The 23168-nt window shown below is 42.2% G+C and overlaps 1 protein-coding gene across 1 annotated transcript in view; it reads right to left on the bottom strand.

Moving 5' to 3' along the window:
- RECK (reversion inducing cysteine rich protein with kazal motifs) overlaps positions 1–23168 on the bottom strand; it is a 1014637-nt gene that overhangs the window by 337473 nt on the left and 653996 nt on the right. Inside the window, exon 15 of the mRNA XM_040433615.1 lies at positions 19830–19952. Coding sequence (XP_040289549.1) covers positions 19830–19952 — 123 coding nt within the window. The remainder of the gene's footprint in view (positions 1–19829; positions 19953–23168) is intronic.

The raw sequence follows: 23168 nt of genomic DNA, 5'->3' as shown, positions 1-23168 counted from the left end.
TGTGTACATGACTGCCCCCTGCTGCCTGGCAGCACCCGATCTCTTACAGGGGGCTGTGATCCGCACAACTAACCCCTCAGGTGCTGCACCTGAGGGGTTAATTGTGCGTATCATAGCCCCCTGTAAGAGATCATGTGCTGCCAGGCAGGAGGGGGCACACCCCCCTCCCCAGTTTTAAATTCATTGGTGGCCAGTGGCCCCCCCCTCCCTCCCCTGTAGTTAACACATTGGTGGCCAGTGCGGCTGACCCCCCTCCCTCCCCTGTAGTTAACACATTGGTTGCCAGTGCGGCCAGCCCCCCCTCCCTCCCCTGTAGTTAACACATTGGTGGCCAGTGCGGCCGGCCCCCCCTCCCTCCCCTGTAGTACTGTAGATTCATTGGTGGCCAGTGGGCCCCCCCTTCCTAATTAAAATCTCCCCCCCTATCATTGGTGGCAGCGGAGAGTACCGATCGGAGTCCCAATTTAATGGCTGGGGCTCCGATCGGTAACCATGGCAACCAGGACGCTCCATGGTTACTTAGCAATTTTTAGAAGCATTATACTTACCTTGCTATAAGCAATGTGCCGCACAGACCTTTCACTTATCAGTAGGAGGAGCGCCCGGCCGGTCACAGACATCGCAGCTCGCAGGTAAGTATAATGCATCTAAAAATGCAGTAGCGTCCTGGTTGCCATGGTTACCGATTGGAGCCCCAGCGATTAAACTGGGACTCCGATCGGTACTCTCCGCTGCCACCAATGATAGGGGGGAGATTTTAATTAGGAGGGGGGGCCCACTGGCCACCAATGAATCTACAGTACTACAGGGGAGGGAGGGGGGGCCGGCCGCACTGGCCACCAATGTGTTAACTACAGGGGAGGGAGGGGGGGCCGGTCACACTGGCCACCAATGTGTTAAATACAGGGGAGGGAGGGGGGGCCGCACTGGCCACCAATAAGTTAAATACAGGGGGGGGGGGGGGGGGTCTGCCCCCTGCTGCCTGGCAGCACCTGCCAGGCAGCAGGGGGAAGTCATGTACATAGTTCTTTTAGTATATTCTAAGCTGAAGCGTCCCCATCACCATGGGAACGCCTCTGTGTTAGAATATACTGTCGGATTTGAGTTTCACGATCTAACTCAAATCCGATGGTATATTCTAACATAGAGGCGTTCCCATGGTGATGGGGACGCTTCAAGTTAAAATATACCATCGGATTGGAGAAAACTCCGATCCGATTGTATAAAAGGGACTCCTGACTTTACATTGAAAGTCAATGGGGGACGGATCCGTTTGCAATTGCACCATATTGTGTCAACGTCAAACGGATCCGTCCCCATTGACTTGCATTGTAATTCAAGACGGATCCGTTTGGCTCTGCACGGCCAGGCGGACACCAAAACGACTTTTTTTTCATGTCCGTGGATCCTCCAGAAATCAAGGAAGACCCACGGACGAAAAAACGGTCACGGATCACGGACCTACGGACCCCGTTTTTGCAGACTTTTAAAAAAAACGGTCGTGTGCATAAGGCCTAATTGAAAATAACGATTAAACTGAAACAGGCTGCTTTTCAGCTGATCGAAATTTCAGGACCACATGCCTTTAACCCCTTAAGGACTTAGGACGTACCGGTACGCCATGTTTGCGGAATCCTTAAGGACCCGGGGCGTACCGGTACGTCCTAAGTTTAAAACTAGATTGCGGCGCTGCGGGGTTAATAGGAACAGGATGTCCGGTGAAATCATTCAGCTGCATCCTGTCACAAGGTTCCGTGGACCCCCCATGTCGACGATCGCCGCAAACCGCAGGTCAATTCAGACCTGCGGTTTGCGGCTTTTACCTTATGCGGCGGCGGTGATCGGAGGTGCCATCGGGTCCCCATGCGGCTGTAGGGGGGACCCGATGGCATGGAAGGCAGCACGATGCCTTCCTTAGGCATCTGCGCTGCCTTCCGGTGACGAGCCTGTGAGATCCAGCCCCTTGGATCTCACAGGCCGGAAACTGTATGAGTAATACACACAGTATTACTCATACAGCCAATTCATTCTAATACAGAAGTATTGGAATGTCCAAGAGCACAAGAAAAGATTGTTTCCAGCTTCAGCGTATAAAAGTTTTCTATATTTAAGCTTGTAGTATAAAATCCGACACAAAATCACATGGAGAGACACGGACAGATTGTGACGCGTTTCGGGCTGTGGTATTGAGCCCTTCTTCAAGACAATACATCAGTGTACTAAAAACAAAAGCTTTATATACCACACAAATGAATATGCTCCTCCTTCTTCAATTACTGAATTGATTGGAGACTGTGTCCCAGACCCAGGTGCTACTAGATTAGGAGAACCTCCCAGGAGCATATGGATGGGGACACAGTACTTCAAACAGAACTTTCACATACAAAGAAACCAATACATGTATATATATATATATACTGATGAACTACATATATTGCAAGGTTAAATCATGCTTTCTATTCAAACCCTTTGGTATGCAAGTGTCTAAAATGAACATCCAATATGTTTCCCTACTTAGAAGTTTTTGTTTGCGATCACCTCCTCTGACAGGTGTGGAGGCCACCTCCACTCCCTGTACAGAAAACGCAGAGGTATCGCCCTTGTGAACAGTGGCAAAATGTCTTGTTGCCGCTGAGACATTACGAGACAAAAAATGAGGGACATCACTCAAATGTTTTCTTATACGCACCTTCAGTTCATTGGTGGTGCACCCGACATATTGTAAATTACATATTTTACATGTTGTAACATATACCACATGATCTGTTTTGCAGTTTATATATTGTTTCAGCAGATGTTTTTTATTATTTGCCGTGGATGTAACCTCTTTTGAAATGGACATATGTCGACAGCAGATACATTTTTTGCTGCCGCATTTATAGTTCCCATTTGTTTTAGGCCAAATGCTTGTTCTAGGAGAGTTTTCTCTAAACAGGCTAGGGCTGATTTTTTGGCCCACTGTAGGGGCTCTTTTTGCTACACATTTTACCCCTGTGGATACTATATTATGCCATTCTTCATTATAATTTAGAACATGAAGATGTTTGCGTATGATCTTACAGATCTTAAAATAATCTCTGCTATAATTAGTGGTAAAAATGATAGGTTTTTCTTTGTTAGTAATTTTTTCTTTTTCTTTTTTCAGTGTATTTTTACACTCCCTATCATCTGTATCCCCATTCTCATTTTTGTTCTCATTGTCCATGTTCTTATTTATATTACTTTTTGGAAAAATGAGGGTTTCTCTATTTTTTGATCTGGCAAAATTGATACCTCTATTGATATTAGTTTGGGTATAACCTCTTATTTTTAATCTTGCTGCAATATTTTCAGCCTCTCTTTCAAAAAGATCTTGAGTGGAGCAATTCCTCCTGGCCCTTATCATTTCTCCCTTTGGGATATTCTTCAAGACGTGTGGAGGATGGCAGGAGGAGGCAGAGAGAATAGTGTTACAAGCTGCAGGCTTCCTATGGGTGTATGTAACCACCCTGCTGGTATGATTATCACCCTCCAGACATAGATCCAGAAAAACAAACCTGGAAAAGGTGAATTTTATTGATGCGGTGCAGTTGTTAAAATATTCTATGCACTCAGCTATTCTCTCTGTGTCCCCCTGCCATACCCACAACATATCGTCGATATAACGACCATACCATTTAAAATCTTCTCTATAGGGATTACGGTCAGAAAAAAGGAAATTATTTTCCCACCACGCCATATATATATTTGCTATTGACGGTGAGTATTTAGCTCCCATAGGGATTCCTGACTGTTGCAAATAATATTTTTTATTGAACATAAAAAAATTATGTCTCATCAAAAAATCAATGACCGAGCACAAAAATTCCTGCAACTCCAAAGTATAATTACTATAATGTTCCAAAAACCATTTTAAAGCAACAATTGCAGGTTGGTGAGGAATATTTGTATATAATGAAGAGATGTCTGCTGTTACCCATGTATAATTTTTGTGCCAGTCAAAAGAGAGAAAATTTCCCAAAACCGTGCCAGTATCTCTCAGATACCCCGGTATTAAAGGCACAAGTGGTTGTAACAGGGAATCTGCCCACTCCGATAAATTTTCGGAGTAAGAGCCGATACCTGCCACAATTGGGCGTAGTGGAGGAGGGAAACCTGGTTTATGGACTTTGGGGAGCGCGTGAAAAATGGGTGTAATTGCATGTTCCACATATATGTACTCGACTTCTCCTTTAGATAAAATGCCTAAAGAGTGACCCCTGTCCAAAATAGTATTGAGTATTTTCTGACAAGGGAGGAGAGGGCTGCAATCCAATGAAAGATAGATATTGGAGTCTTTCAATAATTCCAGAATCTGATTCTTATAGAGCTCACTATCAAGGATTACGACCGCTCCTCCCTTGTCAGCTTTCCGTATCACAACATCTTGCATATTTTGTAATTCCAAAAAGGCTTTATGTTCATTTTTTGTCAGATTATTTTTCATCTGACACAGCCTTCAAAGCACACAGATCCCTCTGGATCAAATCCTGGAATCTGTCAAGGGCCTCGGATCGGGACTGTATGGGATAGAAGCTCTTATTAGAGGTCTTATATGTAGTAGATCTATTATACAGACAGTCCCCATCCGGGTCCCCACACATCTCCTGGAGGGAAGCAATTTGCACCAGGTCTGCAAAGGTAAAACATGGACACATATTTTCAATCATAACATCACATTTTACATTTGATGTATTCTCTGTTGTAACACTAATATCCTCATCCACAGACGAGAAATGTTTCTTTAGTGTCAGTTTCCTAGCAAGTTTGTTGACATCTATTATTGTATGATACAAGTCAAAAACTTCACCTTTTCCAGCGACCCAGAAAAAATTGTTTTTCTGGATCTATGTCTGGAGGGTGATAATCATACCAGCAGGGTGGTTACATACACCCATAGGAAGCCTGCAGCTGGTAACACTATTCTCTCTGCCTCCTCCTGCCATCCTCCACACGTCTTGAAGAATATCCCAAAGGGAGAAATGATAAGGGCCAGGAGGAATTGCTCCACTCAAGATCTTTTTGAAAGAGAGGCTGAAAATATTGCAGCAAGATTAAAAATAAGAGGTTATACCCAAACTAATATCAATAGAGGTATCAATTTTGCCAGATCAAAAAATAGAGAAACCCTCATTTTTCCAAAAAGTAATATAAATAAGAACATGGACAATGAGAACAAAAATGAGAATGGGGATACAGATGATAGGGAGTGTAAAAATACACTGAAAAAAGAAAAAGAAAAAATTACTAACAAAGAAAAACCTATCATTTTTACCACTAATTATAGCAGAGATTATTTTAAGATCTGTAAGATCATACGCAAACATCTTCATGTTCTAAATTATAATGAAGAATGGCATAATATAGTATCCACAGGGGTAAAATGTGTAGCAAAAAGAGCCCCTACAGTGGGCCAAAAAATCAGCCCTAGCCTGTTTAGAGAAAACTCTCCTAGAACAAGCATTTGGCCTAAAACAAATGGGAACTATAAATGCGGCAGCAAAAAATGTATCTGCTGTCGACATATGTCCATTTCAAAAGAGGTTACATCCACGGCAAATAATAAAAAACATCTTCTGAAACAATATATAAACTGCAAAACAGATCATGTGGTATATGTTATAACATGTAAAATATGTAATTTACAATATGTCGGGTGCACCACCAATGAACTGAAGGTGCGTATAAGAAAACATTTGAGCGATGTCCCTCATTTTTTGTCTCGTAATGTCTCAGCGGCAACAAGACATTTTGCCACTGTTCACAAGGGCGATACCTCTGCGTTTTCTGTACAGGGAGTGGAGGTGGCCTCCACACCTGTCAGAGGAGGTGATCGCAAACAAAAACTTCTAAGTAGGGAAACATATTGGATGTTCATTTTAGACACTTGCATACCAAAGGGTTTGAATAGAAAGCATGATTTAACCTTGCAATATATGTAGTTCATCAGTATATATATATATATATATATATATATACATGTATTGGTTTCTTTGTAAGTGAAAGTTTTGTTTGAAGTACTGTGTCCCCACCCATATGCTCCTGGGAGGTTCTCCTAATCTAGTAGCACCTGGGTCTGGGACACAGTCTCCAATCAATTCAGTAATTGAAGAAGGAGGAGCATATCCATTTGTGTGGTATATAAAGCTTTTGTTTTTAGTACACTGATGTATTGTCTTGAAGAAGGGCTCAATACCACAGCCCGAAACGCGTCACAATCTGTCCGTGTCTCTCCATGTGATTTTGTGTCGGATTTTATACTACAAGCTGAAATAAAGAAAACTTTTATACGCTGAAGCTGGAAACAATCTTTTCTTGTGCTCTTGGACTAATCAAGTGTGGCTAGGTTCAAGCCACTCCTTTTCCGTGCTTCACACAGGTGACTAAAGGTGAGAGCTGCTAAAACCCCTTTTCTTATCATACAGAAGTATTGGAATGCATTGTAAAAGGGATTAGACCCCCAAAAGTTGAAGTCCCAAAGTGGGACAAAAAAGAAAGTAAAAAAAAGTTGAAAAAATAAAGTTTTCCCCCCTAAAAATTTTAAGTTTCAAGTAAAAATAAACAAAAACGTCATTTTCCCCAAATAAAAATTAGACATATTATGTATCGCTGCGTCCGTATCGACCGGCTCTATAAACATATCACATGACCTAACCCCTCAGATGATTACCGTAAAAAAAAAAAAAACTGTGCTAAATAAACCATTTTTTTGTCACATTACATCACAAAAAGTACAACAGCAAGCGATCAAAAAGGCGTTTGTCATCTTATCCCGCAGAAAAATTAGACCCTACCTAAGATAATCACCCAAAAACTGAAAAAACTATGGCTCTCAGAACATGGAGACACTAAAACATGATTTTTTGTTTAAAAAATGATATTATTGTGTAAAACTTACATAAATAAATAAAAAGTATGCATATTGGGTATCACCGCGTCCGTATCGACGGCTCTATAAAAATATCACATGACCTAACCCCTCAGGGGAATACCATAAAAAAATAAAAATAAAGACGGTGTCACCTTACATCACAAAAAGTGTAATAGCAAGCGATCAAAAAGTCACACGCACCCCAAAATAGTGCCAATAAAACCGTCATCTCATCCCGCAAAAATCATACCCTACCCAAGGTAATCGCCCAAAAACTGAAAAAATTATGGCTCTCAGACTATGGAAACACTAAGGGCTGTTTCACACGAGCGAGTCCATTGCAGGAATCACACTCCATGTGTGAGTGTGATCCTCCGCTCTGGACTTGCAGGAGCGCACGGCATTATCATGATTTATAATGCTATGTGTCTCTGCATGGCCTTTTTTCCACAGAATCATAGTGACAAAAAGCTGTCAGTATGATTCTGTAGAAATAAGGTCAAGCAGAGACACATAGCATTATAAATTATGATAATGCCGTGCGCTCCTGCAAGTCCAGAGTAGAGGATCACACTCACACACTGAGTGTGATTCCCGCAATGGACTCGCTCGTGTGAAACAGCCCTAAAACATGATTCTTTTAGGTTTCAAAAAAGAAATCATTGTGTAAAACTTACATAAATAAAAAAAAGTATACATATTAGGTATCGCCGCATCCGTGACAACCTGGTCTATAAAAATATCACATGATCTAACCTGTCAGATGAATGTTGTAAATAACAAAAAATAAAAACGGTGCCAAAACAGCTATTTCTTGTTACCTTGGCTCACAAAAAGTGTAATATAAAGCAACCAAAAATCATATGTACCCTAAACTAGTACTAACAAAACTGCCACCCTATCCCGTAGTTTCTAAAATGGGGTCACTTTTTTGGAGTTTCTACTCTAGGGGTGCATCAGGGGGGCTTCAAATGGGACATGGTGTAAAAAAAAAACAGTCCAGCAAAATCCGCCTTCCAAAAACCGTATGGCATTCCTTTCCTTCTGCGCCCTGCCGTGTGCCCGTACAGCAGTTTACGACCACATATGGGGTGTTTCTGTAAACTACAAAATCAGGGCCTTAAATATTCAGTTTTGTTTGGCTGTTAACCCTTGCTTTGTTACTGGGAAATATGGATTAAAATGGAAACTTTGCCCAAAAATTGAAATTCTGAAATTTCATCTCCATTTGCCAATAACTCTTGTGGAACACCTAAAGGGTTAACGATGTTTGTAAAATCTGTTTTGAATACCTTGAGGGGTGTAGTTTCTTAGATGGGGTCACTTTTATGGAGTTTCTACTCTAGGGGTGCATCAGGGGGGCTTCAAATGGAACATGGTGTCAACAAATCAGTCCAGCAAAACCTGCCTTCCAAAAACCGTATGGCATTTCTTTCCTACTGCGCCCTGCCGTGTGCCCGTACAGCGGTTTACGACTACATATGGGGTGTTTCTGTAAACTATAGAATCAGGGCCATAAATATTGAGTTTGGTTTGGCTGTGAACCCTTGCTTTGTAACTGGAAAAAAATTATTAAAATGGAAAATATGCCAAAAAAGTGAAATTTTTTAATTATTTCTTGTGGAACACCTAAAGGGTTAACAAAGTTTGTAAAATCAGTTTTGAATACCTTGAGGGGTGTAGTTTATAGAATGGGGTCATTTTTGGGTGGTTTCTATTATGTAAGCCTTGCAAAGTGACTTCAGACCTGAACTGGTCCCTAAAAATTGGGTTTTTGAAAATTTCTGAAAAATTTCAAGATTTGCATCTAAACTTCTAAGCCTTGTAACATCCCCAAAAAATAAAATATCATTCCCAAAATGATCCAAACATGAAGTAGACATATGGGGAATGTAAAGTAATAACTATTTTTGGAGGTATTACTATGTATTATACAGTAGAAGTAGAGAAATTGAAACTTGGAAATTTGCAATTTTTTTACAACTTTTTCCTAAATTTGGTATTTTTTTATAAATAATATTTTTTTTTTTACTTCATTTTACCAGTTTCATGAAGTACAATATGTGATGAAAAAACTATCTCAGAATGGCCTGGATAAGTCAAAGCGTTTTAAAGTTATCAGCACTTAAAGTGACACTGGTCAGATTTGCAAAAAATGGCCAAGTCCTTAAGGTGAAATAGAGCTGAGTCCTTAAGGAGTTAAAAGGCCAAATCTGTGCAAAGATGTGGATTCATTGTCATTTTCTGTCAGGTAGTCACACGTTGTGATGGCAAAGGCAAAAAAACTCTCTCTTTTTGAATGTGGTCGGGTTGTTAAACTGCATAAGCAGGGTCTCTCCCAGCGCGCCATCGCTGCTGAGGTGGGACGCAGTAAGACAGTCATTTGGAATTTCTTAAATGATCCTAAGGGTTATGGAACAAAAAAGTCAAGTGGAAGACCCAAAAAAATTTCATCAGCACTGAGCCGGAGGATCCAATTGGCTGTCCGTCAAGACACTGGACGATCCTCGACCCAAATTAAGGCCCTTACTGGTGCTGACTGCAGTCCCATAACCATTAGACAGCATCTGAGACTGAAGGGCTTCAAAAACAAAAAACGTCTTCAAAGACCTCGTCTCCTTGAACGCCACAGAACTGCTCATTTGGACTTTGCAAGAGAGCACCCAACATGGGAAATTCAAAGGTGGAAGAAAGTTTTATTCTCTGAGAAAAAATGGAACCTTGATGGTCCTGATGATTTCCAACGTTACTGGCATGACAAGCAGATCCCACCTGAGATGTTTTCTACGCGCCACAGTGGAGGGGGCGCCATAATGGTCTGGGGTGCTTTTTCCTTCAGTGGAACAATGGAGCTTCAGGAAGTGCAGGGGCGTCAAACGGCTGCTGGCTATGTCCAGATGTTGCAGAGAGCATTCCTCATGACTGAGGGCCCTCGTCTGTGTGGTAACGACTGGGTTTTTCAACAGGACAATGCTACAGTACACAATACCCGCAGGACAAGGGACTTCTTCCAGGAGAATAACATCACTCTTTTGGCCCATCCTGTGTGTTCCCCTGATCTAAATCCAATTGAGAACCTTTGGGAATGGATGGCAAGGGAAGTTTACAAAAATGGACAACAGTTCCAGACAGTAAATGGCCTTCGTGCGGCCGTCTTCACCACTTGGAGAAATGTTCCCTCTCACCTCACGGAAACGCATGCATCAAGCATGCCGAAACGAATTTTTTAAGTGATAAACAATAACGGCGGAGCTACTCATTACTAAGTTCATGTTTGGAAGTTGGATTTCTGTTTTGGGGGGGGTTTAGTTTTTTTTTTTGGAGGTGTGGTACTAAACTTTTGATCAGCTGAAAAACAGCCTGTTTCAGTTTATTTGTTGTTTTCATTAAATTGAATGCTCGAATGCTTGAATGTCTCACTCCCATTTCTTCTTGTTGAAGCTCTACTTGGAACCTTGTTAAGATCCAGCCATGCTAAATATGATTTGTTGCCATGTTTCAAGTGGTCTTAAACTTTTGATCAGGACTGTATTTTGTTTTTGTACTGAAATAATAACTGTAGAAGTGAAATGTATATATATTTTTCGTTTTGTACTGAATAGGCCACTAAAGTCTCACCACAAATAAATGCAACAGTGAACGCTTTCACCACATATACTGTAACTGCAGAAGTAAAATGCGTATATATTTTTCCTTCTTGTACTGAAATAGGCCACTAAACTCTTTCAACACAAATAACTGCAGAAGTGAAATGCGTATATATTTTTTTCTTTTTCCACAGATATAAGCCACTAAAGGCTTTTCAACATAGCACTTGCACCCCAATAACCAGAACAAATTGCTGGAATGCCAAAGCTGTATAATGGCTATTTGGATCCCCAAATTTCCCTGCACTTGTAAATCGCTTTTTTTTCACAATGAGGTTTTTCTAGCACTGTCCCTAGCGACTTCAGACATCTCTCCCTGCACTAAGACGGTGTGAAATGATTCCTCCCTATCCTTTCCCTGCACTTGTAAATTGTTTTTCTGGCACTGTCCCTAGCGCCTTCTGACATCTCTCCCTGCACTAAGATGCTGTGAAATAATTAAACCCTATCCTTTCCCTGCACTTATAAACCATTTTTTCAGGTTTTTTTTCACAATGAAGTTTTTCCTATTGCTGTCCCTAGTGCCTTCTCACGTCTGTCCCTGCACTCAGAGAGCTGAAAAACGTCTGACTCTAAGATGGCCACTGTAATTATAGAGCTGTGACATCACTGGCTGGCTGCTGATTGGCTGCATGCATGGCATTATGGGCCAGCCTGCCTTCCTAGAGTTGCTTGCCCCATGTCCTCACACGTGTAGCCGCCATTTTAGGAAAAATTGTGATTCGTTACCACAAAGAGCGAGGAAATTTGCATTCATTGCGAATCAAATTTTTCCTGAAATTTGGATAGAATTCCACTTCGTCTGATTCGATTTGCTCATCTCTGTAACTCTTTACGTGTTCAGTACCCAAGAATATTATGAAATCTCCTTCCAGTGTTGAATAAATTGTAACCTTACCTCTACTTGAAACCTGACATAGAGATGAGTGAATAAGTTTGAAACGAGCCAGGTTCTATACAAACTCACCAAAATTCTGTCTGGCATATGAACCAGTTCAGGTTCTCTTTGGACAAATCCAGCAAAACACCACTCAGTTGGCAGGAAAAAGCACGAGGAAGGAAGAAGAAAGATGCTCACATGACCCTGAGAGGAAGTGAGGGGAACTTCTAGCCCTTCCTGGCTAATAGATTTTATCTATTATTTATTTTGTGCACTTTACTTTTCTGCAGCTCTTTACATACATTAGCATCAAGCTTTACCCAATAGGGCTCACAATCTAAGTTCCCTATCAGTATGTATTTGGGGTGTGGGAGGAAACCAGAGTACCTGGAGGAAATCCACTCAAACACTGGGAGAACATACAAACTCCATGCAGTACCCCAGCACTGCAAGGAAACAGTGCTTCCCACTTTGCCACTGTGCTGCCTGTGATGAGCCAATCAGTACCGCAGCAGGCAAGGATGAACCCTTGCAGAAAGAGCAAAACGTCATTCTGTTTTGGGCTGTGAATAAGAGTGCAAAGGTGTAGCAGTATCTGACAGAAAATTATATTAGGGATAATGTACGTAGTCACAATCAAGCTTCTATTCTTGTGTAAGGGACAGTCAAGGGAAGGTCAGAAAAAAGAACTGTAAAGAATAGGGAAGGCAGGTAAAGATTTGAGCCCAGGAGTGAGAAGTGAGGAGCTGAGGCTGGGTATGGCTGGCAGTGACCTCTAGCTGCAATTAATGCCTTATAACACAGCTGCAGCTGCTGCAGAATCACAAATGCAGCTTTCTTTTTTTTCTCATTTTGACATAATTATGTTTCGTTTTTGTGGGGGTTGTAGGGATTCGCTCTGGTAGGTAGGGTGAGCAAACGCAGTACAGAGGCACAACAACAGTTCTTAACCAGAACTCAGTGCTTTATTAACACTTGGCAGGTTTAACAAAACATAAACAACTTCACCTTAGCTTTAAGTACTGGTGTTCAAGTTCACACTGTGCTGCAGATACCACGTATAGAGGTCAAGTCCAGGTGTGTCTTCACACCTTGCAACAGATAAACATAAAAAGTTCAAGACCTTGATTTAGTCAACCTGTTCTCCCAGACAGGTCGCAAACAGGCATCCAGCCACAAGCACCTCAACACACACACCCTTTCGCCAACATTCTAGCTACTTTTAATGAGAGTTGGGCGTCTGCAAAGCCCGGACCTGCATGTGAAATCCGGTCCGGTGCTTGATTTCACCTTGCTGCAATCAGTCTCTGCAGCACATGCTGGGAGGAAAATACCTCCCATCCATCAGCAGGCCCTTCACTGTGTCACAGGGTAATAAGCTCAAAACTGTACAACCCATGTTTTACCATCCAGAGGATAGATAGCATTTGATATCTCAAATAAAACATCTGAAATACTAGTCTGAAATATATGTGTCAGGGATTCTCCAGATAGTAGCTTTTTTTTTTGGGGGGGGGGGGGGGGAACAGCATATACATGTGACTCACAATGCAGAGGGTAGCGTTTTAAACCACTGAAAGCCAACGTGAAATATTAGGCCAAAATTAATTTCTGTGCATTTCCAGACAGTTCAATTTATATAGCAATACAGAATACAATTGTACAATGTTTGTCTTATAATACAGAGGGTGGCATTTGAAATCTGAGTGAAAATATGAATCACATGGCCTAAATCCTTGTCACTGATGAAAGTTTTTTTCTAAATCTCCATATCTGAATGCAAATAAGACATTAGACCCAAATCTTTTGGTGGTGCCAATACTGTATTATTTCCAACGTAAATTTTCAGTAGCTGTGTCTTCAGTGTATTTGTGGAAAGGAAAGAAAAGAAGGGGGATAAGACAGCACTACTCACTGAGACCTCTCAGAAGGCCCATTTGGTGGCGGTGCCTACAGTGTTAAGCCTCGGCCTGCTGGACTCCCAATACCAAGAAGATTAGAAGAAACTGTGTTTCTGTGTTTATTTTCACCAAACAAGCGATGTTTCGACTCTGAGTCTTTTTCAAGCTGAGCTTGAGACCGTCCACAACACCCAAAATTTCAGTGGGGGGCAGAGTTGTAAAGAACTGGCTCCTCTGGCATGCTGGCTGGAATGGCGAGCTCTATGCTCATTACTTGCTACAATGACAGGTGTATCATTGACATCAAGCAGTCTGATGATTACTGGATAGCCATGCTTTTAGACTCTCGCTATCAAAATGGGGAAATGTTTTCCTCTCTCTGAAAGGGAGGCCAAATTACTTTAATACCAGGAAACACTGTGTACGCAGCTTGCCGAAGCTTTCGCCGAGTTGCCACCAGCGGTTTTGAAAGGGAAGCCCCTCTCCACCCCCTCCCACCACCACAAGCACCAGAAGCCAAAGCAGCAGACAATTCAGTCTCCTCAACATGATGAAGCAGTTTTCTCATGTGCCGTGCCAGGCTGAGGCCAATGAGCAAGCAGTGACCCTCCACCTCAAAGTCAAGGTTCAGGCCTACCTGTACTACCTGTCGCTGGTGCATACTGTGTTCCCTGACTCCATGCATTTTTGGGCAGGCCGACTGGCCTCAACTAGCACAGTATGCTCTCTTTATTCTTTCTTGCCTAGCCTCTAGTGTCTTCCCTGAGAGTGCAGGGGCCTTTGTGACACCCAAAAGGACCAAGTTGGCTTCTGCCATTGTCCAAAACATCACTTTTGCTAAAATGAACCAAACCTGGATTCGGGAGGATTTTCATACTCCTCCGGCTGAGGTTGATGAATAGATCTGGACTTGGTTACGATGCCCCCTCATGCCACTTTTCCTGTCTGCCTGCCTACCATCCTGTTCCATATGGCTGCTGCCTTCATCATGCCACTGCTGCTGCCTGCCTTCCAATGTTTCATTTGTCTGCTGCTGCCACCTCCATCATGCCACTGCTTCCTGCCTACCATCATGTTTCACATGGCTGCTGTTGCCTCCATCATGCTGCCATCTGCCTGCCAACATGTACCATATGGCTGCTGCTGCCACAACCACCTCAGCTGCTACTCTGTGCTGCTAATCCCTTACTGCCACTATTATTAACACTATGCATCTGCCACTACACCCACTTCTACTATTTCCACTACTACTATTACTACTACCACAGAGACACCCAATCTACTGCTTTTGTATTGTATGCTGCTTCTGCTGCGGATTGTAATGGCGGATTGTAATGTTTGGGTTGGCAGCCCAGATCCAGTATTGCTGGGGGGTCCAACGACGACCAGAACACCCACATGCTGCAGTGGGGCATGGGAGCACATAGTTCCCTGCCCCGCCGCCGATAACCACCATGGGCTTCAGGCCTAGTAGGCCTGAGGCCTATGTGGTAGTGAAATGATGGCGTAGGTGGGCGTGATGACGTCATTGCGCGCCTGCGCCGGGACACAGCACAGTGATGTGTGCACACCTGCCTCATACTTTCCCGTACCATCTGCGAGCAAGCGCCTGAACATAGGTGAGTATTTAGCTTTTAGATTTTTATTTTTATTTTGTGGGGGAAACTACTGTGTGGGGGCAGTGTGGTGGAAATTACTATGTGGGGCAGTGTGGGGGAATCTACTGCGTGGGGGGAGTGTGGGGGAAACTACTGTGTGGGGTAAATTACTGTGTGGGGCAGTGTGGGGAAAATTACTATGTTGGGCAAATTACTATATAGGGCAGTGTGTGGGAAATTACTATATGGGTAGTGTGGGGGAAATTACTATATGGGGCAGTGTGGGGGAAATTACTATATGGGGCAGTGTGGGGGAAATTACTATATGGGGCAGTGTGGGGGAAATTACTATGTGGGGCAGTGTGGGGGAAGTTACTATGTGGGGGCAGTGTGGGGGAAATTACTATGTGGGGAGAATTATTGTGTGGGGGAAATTACTGTGTGGGGGAAATTACTGTGTGTGGGGGATTACTATGTGGGGGCAGTGTGGGTGAAATTACTATATGGGGCAGCATGGGGGGTGTTGCTATTGGGGAGGCACTGTAGAGGAAATTCTATTATTTTTGGGGACACTATACAGGGATTATTACCTGGAGCACAATATAGGGTGTTAATATTACTGGGAGCACTCTAGGGGACATTATAACTGCTGTAGACATGATAGGGACATTTGGGGTAATTTATCAAACTGGTGTACAGTAGAACTGGATTAGTTGCCCATAGCAGCCATTCAGATTCCACCTTTCATTTTTGACAGCTCTTTTGTAAATCCAGTTCTACTTTACACCAGTTTGATAAATGACCACAAGTATGTCTATTAGGGTCACAATTTTTTTAGCAGTATAGTACCTGGGGCATTAGGGAGCACAACGGGCACAGTATTGGGAGTGGCAGCAGGATGACAATGTTGGGACACCAGGATGGGGAGGTTGATGGAAAAATTTAGAAATCTAACGTGTATGTGGTGCTGTATTCTTCTCCAACTCTTTTTTATTATAATTATATTTATTTTAAATTTGGAGACCAAATTTTTTAGTTTAGGGGCCAATTTTGAGTAATTTGGGGTATTTTTTTTAGTCTGGAGATGTCATATGGCCTAGGAAGAGATTGTGGCACTCACGAAGCACCACAGCCTCTGCATACCAAAAAATAATAGAAAATGGAGGGAGGGGTCCAAGTTGGGTAGACATCCCCAGGCCTATCATGCACTTAATCCGCCCCTGCTTGTGCCTCTTATACTCTACCCTTTCCAAATCCACACTGTACTGCTGCTGCTCCCAATTAAAAGGTAGGCTCATTCACAAAAAGGCACTTTTTCTTCTGGCAATACTTGTGCATCTTGTATTGGCCGGCATTCTGACCCTGTCGAGGCATAATGATTGGTCCCCCAACAAGCCACTTCCCATAACACAATGTCTGCCTCTTATTAGGAAGCTTTGGAATATGAAAAAGCATAACACATGCCATGGCTCGGTGTGTTTTTAAACATCCTGTTCATTAACACTGTTAAACATGCATTTACTCATAGCTACAGTCAGGTCCATAAATATTGGGACATCGACACAATTCTAACATTTTAGGCTCTATACACCACCACAATGGATTTCAAATGAAACTAACAAGATGTGCTTTAACTGCAGACAGTCAGCTTTAATTTGAGGGTATTTACATCCAAATCAGGTGAACGGTGTAGGAATTACAACAGTTCGCATATGTGCCTCCCACTTGTTAAGGAACAAAAAGTAATGGGACAATTGTCTTCTCAGCTGTTCCATGGCCACACACCGTGTTATTCCCTCATTATCCCAATTACAATGAGCAGATAAAAGGTACAGAGTTAATTTCAAGTGTGCTATTTTCATTTGGAATCTGTTGCTGACAACTCTCAAGGTGAGATCCAAAGAACTGTCACTATCAGTGAAGAAAGCCATCATTAGGCTGAAAAAACAAAACAAACCCATCAGAGAGATAGCAAAAACATTAGGCGTGGCCAAAATAACTGTTTGGAACATTCTTAAAAAGAAGGAACGCACCGGTGAGCTCAGTAACATCAAAAGACCCGGAAAACCACGGAAAACAACTGTGGTGGATGACCAAAGAATTCTTTCCCTGGTGAAACAGTTCACAACAGTTTCCAGATCAAGAACACTCTCCAGGAGGTAGGTGTATGTGTGCCAAAGTCAACAATCAAGAGAAAACTTCACCAGAATGAATACAGAGGGTTCACCACAATATGTAAATCATTGGTGAGCCTCACCAGTTCTGGAACAACATCCTATGGACAGATGAGACCAAGATCAACTTTTACGAGGGTGATGGGAAGAGAAGAGTATGGAGAAGGAAAGGAATTGCTCATGATCCTAAGCATACCACCTCATCAGTGAAGCATGGTGGTGGTAGTGTCATGGCGTGGGCATGTATGGCTGCCAATGGAACTGGTTCTCTTGTATTTATTGATGATGTGACTGCTGACAAAGGCAGTAGGATGAATTCTGAAGTGTTTCGGGCAATATCATCTGCTCATATTTAGCCAAATGCTTCAGAACTCATTGGACGGCGCTTCACAGTGCAGATGGACAATGACCCAAAGCATACTGCAAAAGCAACCAAAGAGTTTTTTAAGGGAAAGAAGTGGAATGTTATGCAATAGCCACGTCAATCACCTGACCTGAATCCGATTGAGCATGCATTTCACTTGCTGAAGACAAAACTGAAGGGAAAATGCCCCAAGAACAACCAGGAACTGAAGACAGTTGCAGTAGAGGCCTGGCAGAGCATCACCAGGGATGAAACCCAGTGTCTGGTGATGTCTATGCATTCCAGACTTCAGGCTGTAATTGACTGCAAAGGATTTGAAACCAAGTATTAAAAGGTTAAAGTTTGATTTATGATTATTATTCTGTCCCATTACTTTTGGTTCCTTAACAATTGGTAGGCACATATGCAAACTAGAAGACTAGAGGGTGTTATAAGATTTTCTAGGGCAGGGATCAGCAACCTCCGCGCACTCCAGCTGTTCTGAGACTACAACTCCCAAAAACCTGTATTCACTTGTATGGGTGTTTTAAGAACAGCTGAGGAAGTGTGCATTCTGGAAGTTGCAGTGTCACAGCAGCTGGAGTGCCGAAGGTTGCTGACCCATGTTCTAGGGCAATTGGAGCCAATTTGGTTTGGCCAGGACCTATTAGGGTCCAAAACAAACGTCAAACGCCCTTTCTCTCTTTCGGTCTTATTTGACTTATTGTCTTATTCGAAAGGGATACTTTTCCTGGAATCAATGGGAAAAGATCTTTTAAAATCAGCAGCTTTCTATAAAATATTCTCCAAATTGGCGCTGTTACAAAAAGTGCCAAAGTTCTTGTAGGAGATTCTGCCATTGTGTGTGATAGAAAACATACTGCTTTAAGAAATAGTGAAAAAGAGTTTATTTTTTTTTATATGTTCTAGGGAGTATTTATCTTTAATAAGGACTCCAGCTGGACCAGACAGATTTTAAGGCCAGACACACACACAATTTTCCATTCTCTTCATTAATACGTAGTCGTTTAATGCTTTAATGCTTCTAGAAATGAAAAGTTTCTTATCAGGAATGTTCCAAACAAGTTAAAACAAAGAAGGTTTTGGTGAACTGGAAAAATCTTCCTTCTCGTTTGTTCTAGGTTACTGAACACCTCGTCTTGTACTATTCTCTGAACCTTCTCATCAGTTAAATTTGTGGTAGCTCCAACCAATTCCTTAGTATAGTCAGATGAAAATACATATTTTTTTTAAACTCTGTGTCCGAATCTAATGATACATCTGAATCCAAATCTCTGTAAAACCCTTCAGAGTCTGAATCTGAAACAGCAGAGGAAGACTCAGAACTAAGGGAGTCATTTATCAAACAGAAATAAGCCTAAGGCTACTTTCACACTAGCGTTCGGGGCTCCGCTTGTGAGCTTCGTTTGAAGGGTCTCACAAGCGGCCCCGAATGCATCCGTACTGCCCCAATGCATTCTGAGTGGATGCGGATCCGCTCAGAATGCATCAGTCTGGCAGCGTTCAGCCTCCGCTCCGCTCAGCAAGCGGACACCCGAAATCTGCTTGCAGCGTTCGGGAGTCCGCCTGGCCGAGCGGGGGCAAACCGATCCGTCCAGACTTACAATGTAAGTCAATGGGGACGGATCCGTTTGAATTTGACACTATATGGCTAAATTTTCAAACGGATCCGTCCCCCATTGACTTTCAATGTAAAGTCTAGACGGATCCGTCTGAAGCTACTTTCAGACTTAGAATTTTTTCTACAATATAATGCAGACGCACGGATCCAAAGTCTGCATTATATGAGCGGATCCGTCTGGGCAGACCCCAGACGGATCCGCTCTGAACGCTAGTGTGAAAGTAGCCTAAATTAGGCTCAGAAATGGATACTTCAGATAATGCTAGACGCATTTCCTTTCTAATGACATCTTTTAGTTCATCTATTAATACATTTTTGACATAATTTAGTACTACATGACGAGAAAATCACACACTTTCAAGTTTGAGGAGCTAATTTAGCCTTATGAGAGCTATCTTTTTCACTCTATAACAATATTTAACCAGAGGAAAAGACAATACCAAGAATCAGGATACAGAATAAGGGGGAGATTTATCAAACTGGTATAAAGTAGAACTGACTTAGTTGCCCATAGCAAACGATCACATTGCACCTTTTATTTTTCACAGCTCCTTTGGAAAATGAAGGGTGGAATCTGACGAAACCCACACAAGCACAGGGAGAACATACAAACTCCATGCAGATGTTGTCCTTGGTCAGATTTCAACCTAGGACCCCAGAGCAGCAAGGCACCAGTGCTAACCACTGAGCCACCGTGCTGCCCCACATGCCATCATGGTGGAAGAAAAGGAGAAACAAGTAACTTAATTTCTTACCAGTAAACATACTTCGATCACCGTCAGAGCCAAGTTCATTTATACACTGACGTTTAGAGCATTGTACTTTACCAGCAACACATGAACAGCTATTGCAGGCAACTTTGAAAGATGCTCCATGATCTATAAAATAAAACATTTAGACATCTTATATTTTACTTCATGTCCACATATTGACTATACAAGGTACAAAAGAAAGTAGAATAGTTTTTCTGATTAATTTTTATAGGGATAACATTACACTTTTGTTTTAAACTGCCATTTCATTTTTTATACCCTAATGGTATAGTACACCCTGCTGTATAAGTGCTTTTGTGCTTTAAAATATAATCATTTTTAGTTTTACCTGATAATTCTCACAAATGTGTGCTACTTTCCTATTCTGCAGCCCCCTTATCACAGCGTTGTCATGTGCAGGCCATCTCCTCTGTATTATAAACAAGAGATCGGAAAGCACTAGGAGAAGGATCACAGCCCCGAGTGCCTGGGCTCTGGCAGAAAGTGAAGGGGGGGGGGCTGCTTTAGATGCTGCTATCTCCTGAATGGTAGCAGCTAGAAACATGCAACTGGTCTTGTTTAAAAGCTGACCAGGCTTTCATACAAAACCAGAATGACAGAATGGCTAAAGTCCAAGCAACAGAGGAGAAATCACTGTTAGAAATCGAGTCGGGAATAATCGCGGGTAAAATCTGCTTTTACTTTTACTTTCACTTTCAGCTGCATTCACTGCATCTCGATTTGTATCAGTGATATCGTCCCATGTCCTGAACATGTTGCTTTCAGACAATACAAAATGCATATCTCTAGCTGGTACCAAACCAGAGATATGAGCAGCTAAAGCAGCCCCCCCCCCCCCCCCCTTCATCACTGTGGAGGAGAATGAGGGAGCAGCTGCAGAGCTGTCAGGCTGCAGAAGTTGAGAAAAATATATGGATATGTGTGTGACATTATCATCAATATCTTTATCATCATTTAGTTTTCCCCCTAAAAATAAATTAATAAAAGTTATTAAATACACTATATATAACCCAAAATGGTTCCTAAAAAACCTTTTAATGTCACTGCCTTTATGTAAAGTCATGTCTAAAGCCCACACTCAGGGAAAATATAAGTGAGAGACATGAATATGTGGAGTAGAAATACATAGAGGCAAAAACAATAATAAAATACTAATAGGAGTTTATTATAAAGTCCACAGAAAATCTACTTCTAAACTAAATACGTTCGATGATCAATGTGTCCTGCAATTCACACTAATTCTCGCAGCTAGCTTCGTTCCTCATCGACGCGCGAGCCGAGTGATCCTAAACTAAATAGACAAGGCGGCAAATCATAATGAGGTCGTTATTATGGGGGACTTCAACTAACCAGATATAGACTGGGAAATTGAAACCTGTACATCTCATAAAGGAAACAGGTTATTGGCAATAACCAAAGACAATTACCTTTCCCAACTGGTTCAGGACCCGACTAGAGGGACAGCCATACTGGACTTCGCATTAACCAATAGACCTGACAGAACAACAGATGTGCAGGTTGGAGGACACTTGGGAAATACCATATTTTTTACCCTATAAGATGCACTTTTTCCCCCCCAAAAGTGGGAGGAAAATGGCAGTGTGTCTTATGGGGCGAATGCTGCCGTTTTTACACTGATACACCGCCGACCGCAAGCTGCACAGCGCGGCCGGCGTGTGTATCAGCGAGGGGGGAGGAGGGGCTGGGGGCCGGCCTTTAGTTTTGTAATGGCAGCGGGGCCCGGTGCTGTCATTGTATTCTATTGCACCGGGCCCCGCTCACTGTACTAATGGTATCTATTGTAACTGCAGGCAGGCAATGTTTAACTATATGTTCGATAGCAGGCTGGAGGCAGGAGGCTGGGCGGGCGGGCACAGGCAGTGTAACTTCCTACGTCACGTGCCTGCTCCGCCCACTTTATGAATGAAGCAGGCGGCACAGGCATGTGATGTTACGCTGCCAGTGCCAGCCCGCCCAGCTTCCTGCCTCCAGCCTGCTATGATCGTAAGTAAAGGCTGCTGGATCGAACATATAGTTAAACATTGCCTGCCTGCAGTTACAATAGATACCATTAATATACGCCCCCATAACAGTGTCAGCCACAGAACCCCATAACAGTGTCAGCCACAGACCCCCATAACAATGCCATCCACAGACCCCCATAACAGTGCCATCTACAGACCCCCATAACAGTGCCATCCACAGACCCCCATAATAGTGTCATTTACAGGCTACCATTAGTTCAAAGCACACCAAAAGCACACCTTTTAGTTCAAAATATGTTTTTTCTTATTTTCCTCCTCAAAAACCTAGGTGCGTCTTATGGGCCGGTGCGTCTTATAGGGCGAAAAAATACGGTGGTGACCATAAAGTAATAACCTTCCAATTCTCATTCAAAAGAGTGCTTCTTCAGGGAGAAACAAAAATACCAGACTTCAAAAAAGCTAAATTTTGACAACTAAGAGTGGCCATAGGCCTAACTAACTGGGACAAAGTACTCAAAAATAAAAATACAGTCACAAAATGGGATATTTTTAAAAGCATCCTAAAATCTAATTGTGGAAGGTACATACCTTATGGGAAAAAAATGGTAATGAACTAATAAAAAAACAATGCGGACAAATAGAAATATAAAGAAAGCAATAAGTCACAAAAAGAACGCATTTAAATCACTAAAACAGGAGGGTAGCGTGGAAGCATTGAAAAACTTTAAGGAAAAAAATGGAATATGTAAAAGACAAACAAAAGCAGCCAAACTAGAGACCGAGAGATTAATTACCAAAGAGAGTAAAACTAACCCTAAAATGTAAAATGTTCTTTAATTATATAAATGAGAAAAAGTATAAATCTGAAGGTGTTGGCCCTTTACAGAGTAATGAGAGGGGAGTTGCAGAGAGAAATGAGGAGAAAGCAAAGCTATTAAAAAAATGTTTTCTCCACTGTATTCACTAAGGAAAATAAACTGTCAGATGAAATGCAGAATATAAAAAGTAAATTTCCCATTAAAAGTGCCCTGTCTAACCCACGAAGAAGTACAGCGGCATGTTAAAAAGATTAAAATAGACAAATCACTGGGACCAGATGGCATACACCCCCGTATCTTAAGAGAATTAAGTAATGTCATAGACAGACCCTTATTTCTGATATTTAAGGACTGTAAACTGACGGGGAGTGTTCCACAGGATTGACACATAGCAAATGTGGTGCCAATATTCAAAAATGACCCAAAAACAGAGCCTGGAAACTATAGGCCGGTAAGTTTAACATCTGTCGAACGGTTATGTCAAACTAATTTAATCCGTTTCTAGGAGGAGGTAAGTT

This window comes from Bufo bufo, chromosome 5, assembly GCF_905171765.1.
Source record: "Bufo bufo chromosome 5, aBufBuf1.1, whole genome shotgun sequence".
NCBI lineage: Eukaryota > Metazoa > Chordata > Amphibia > Anura > Bufonidae > Bufo > Bufo bufo.
The sequence above is the reverse complement of the archived record's forward strand: the minus strand, read 5'-3'. Positions and strand labels throughout refer to the sequence as shown.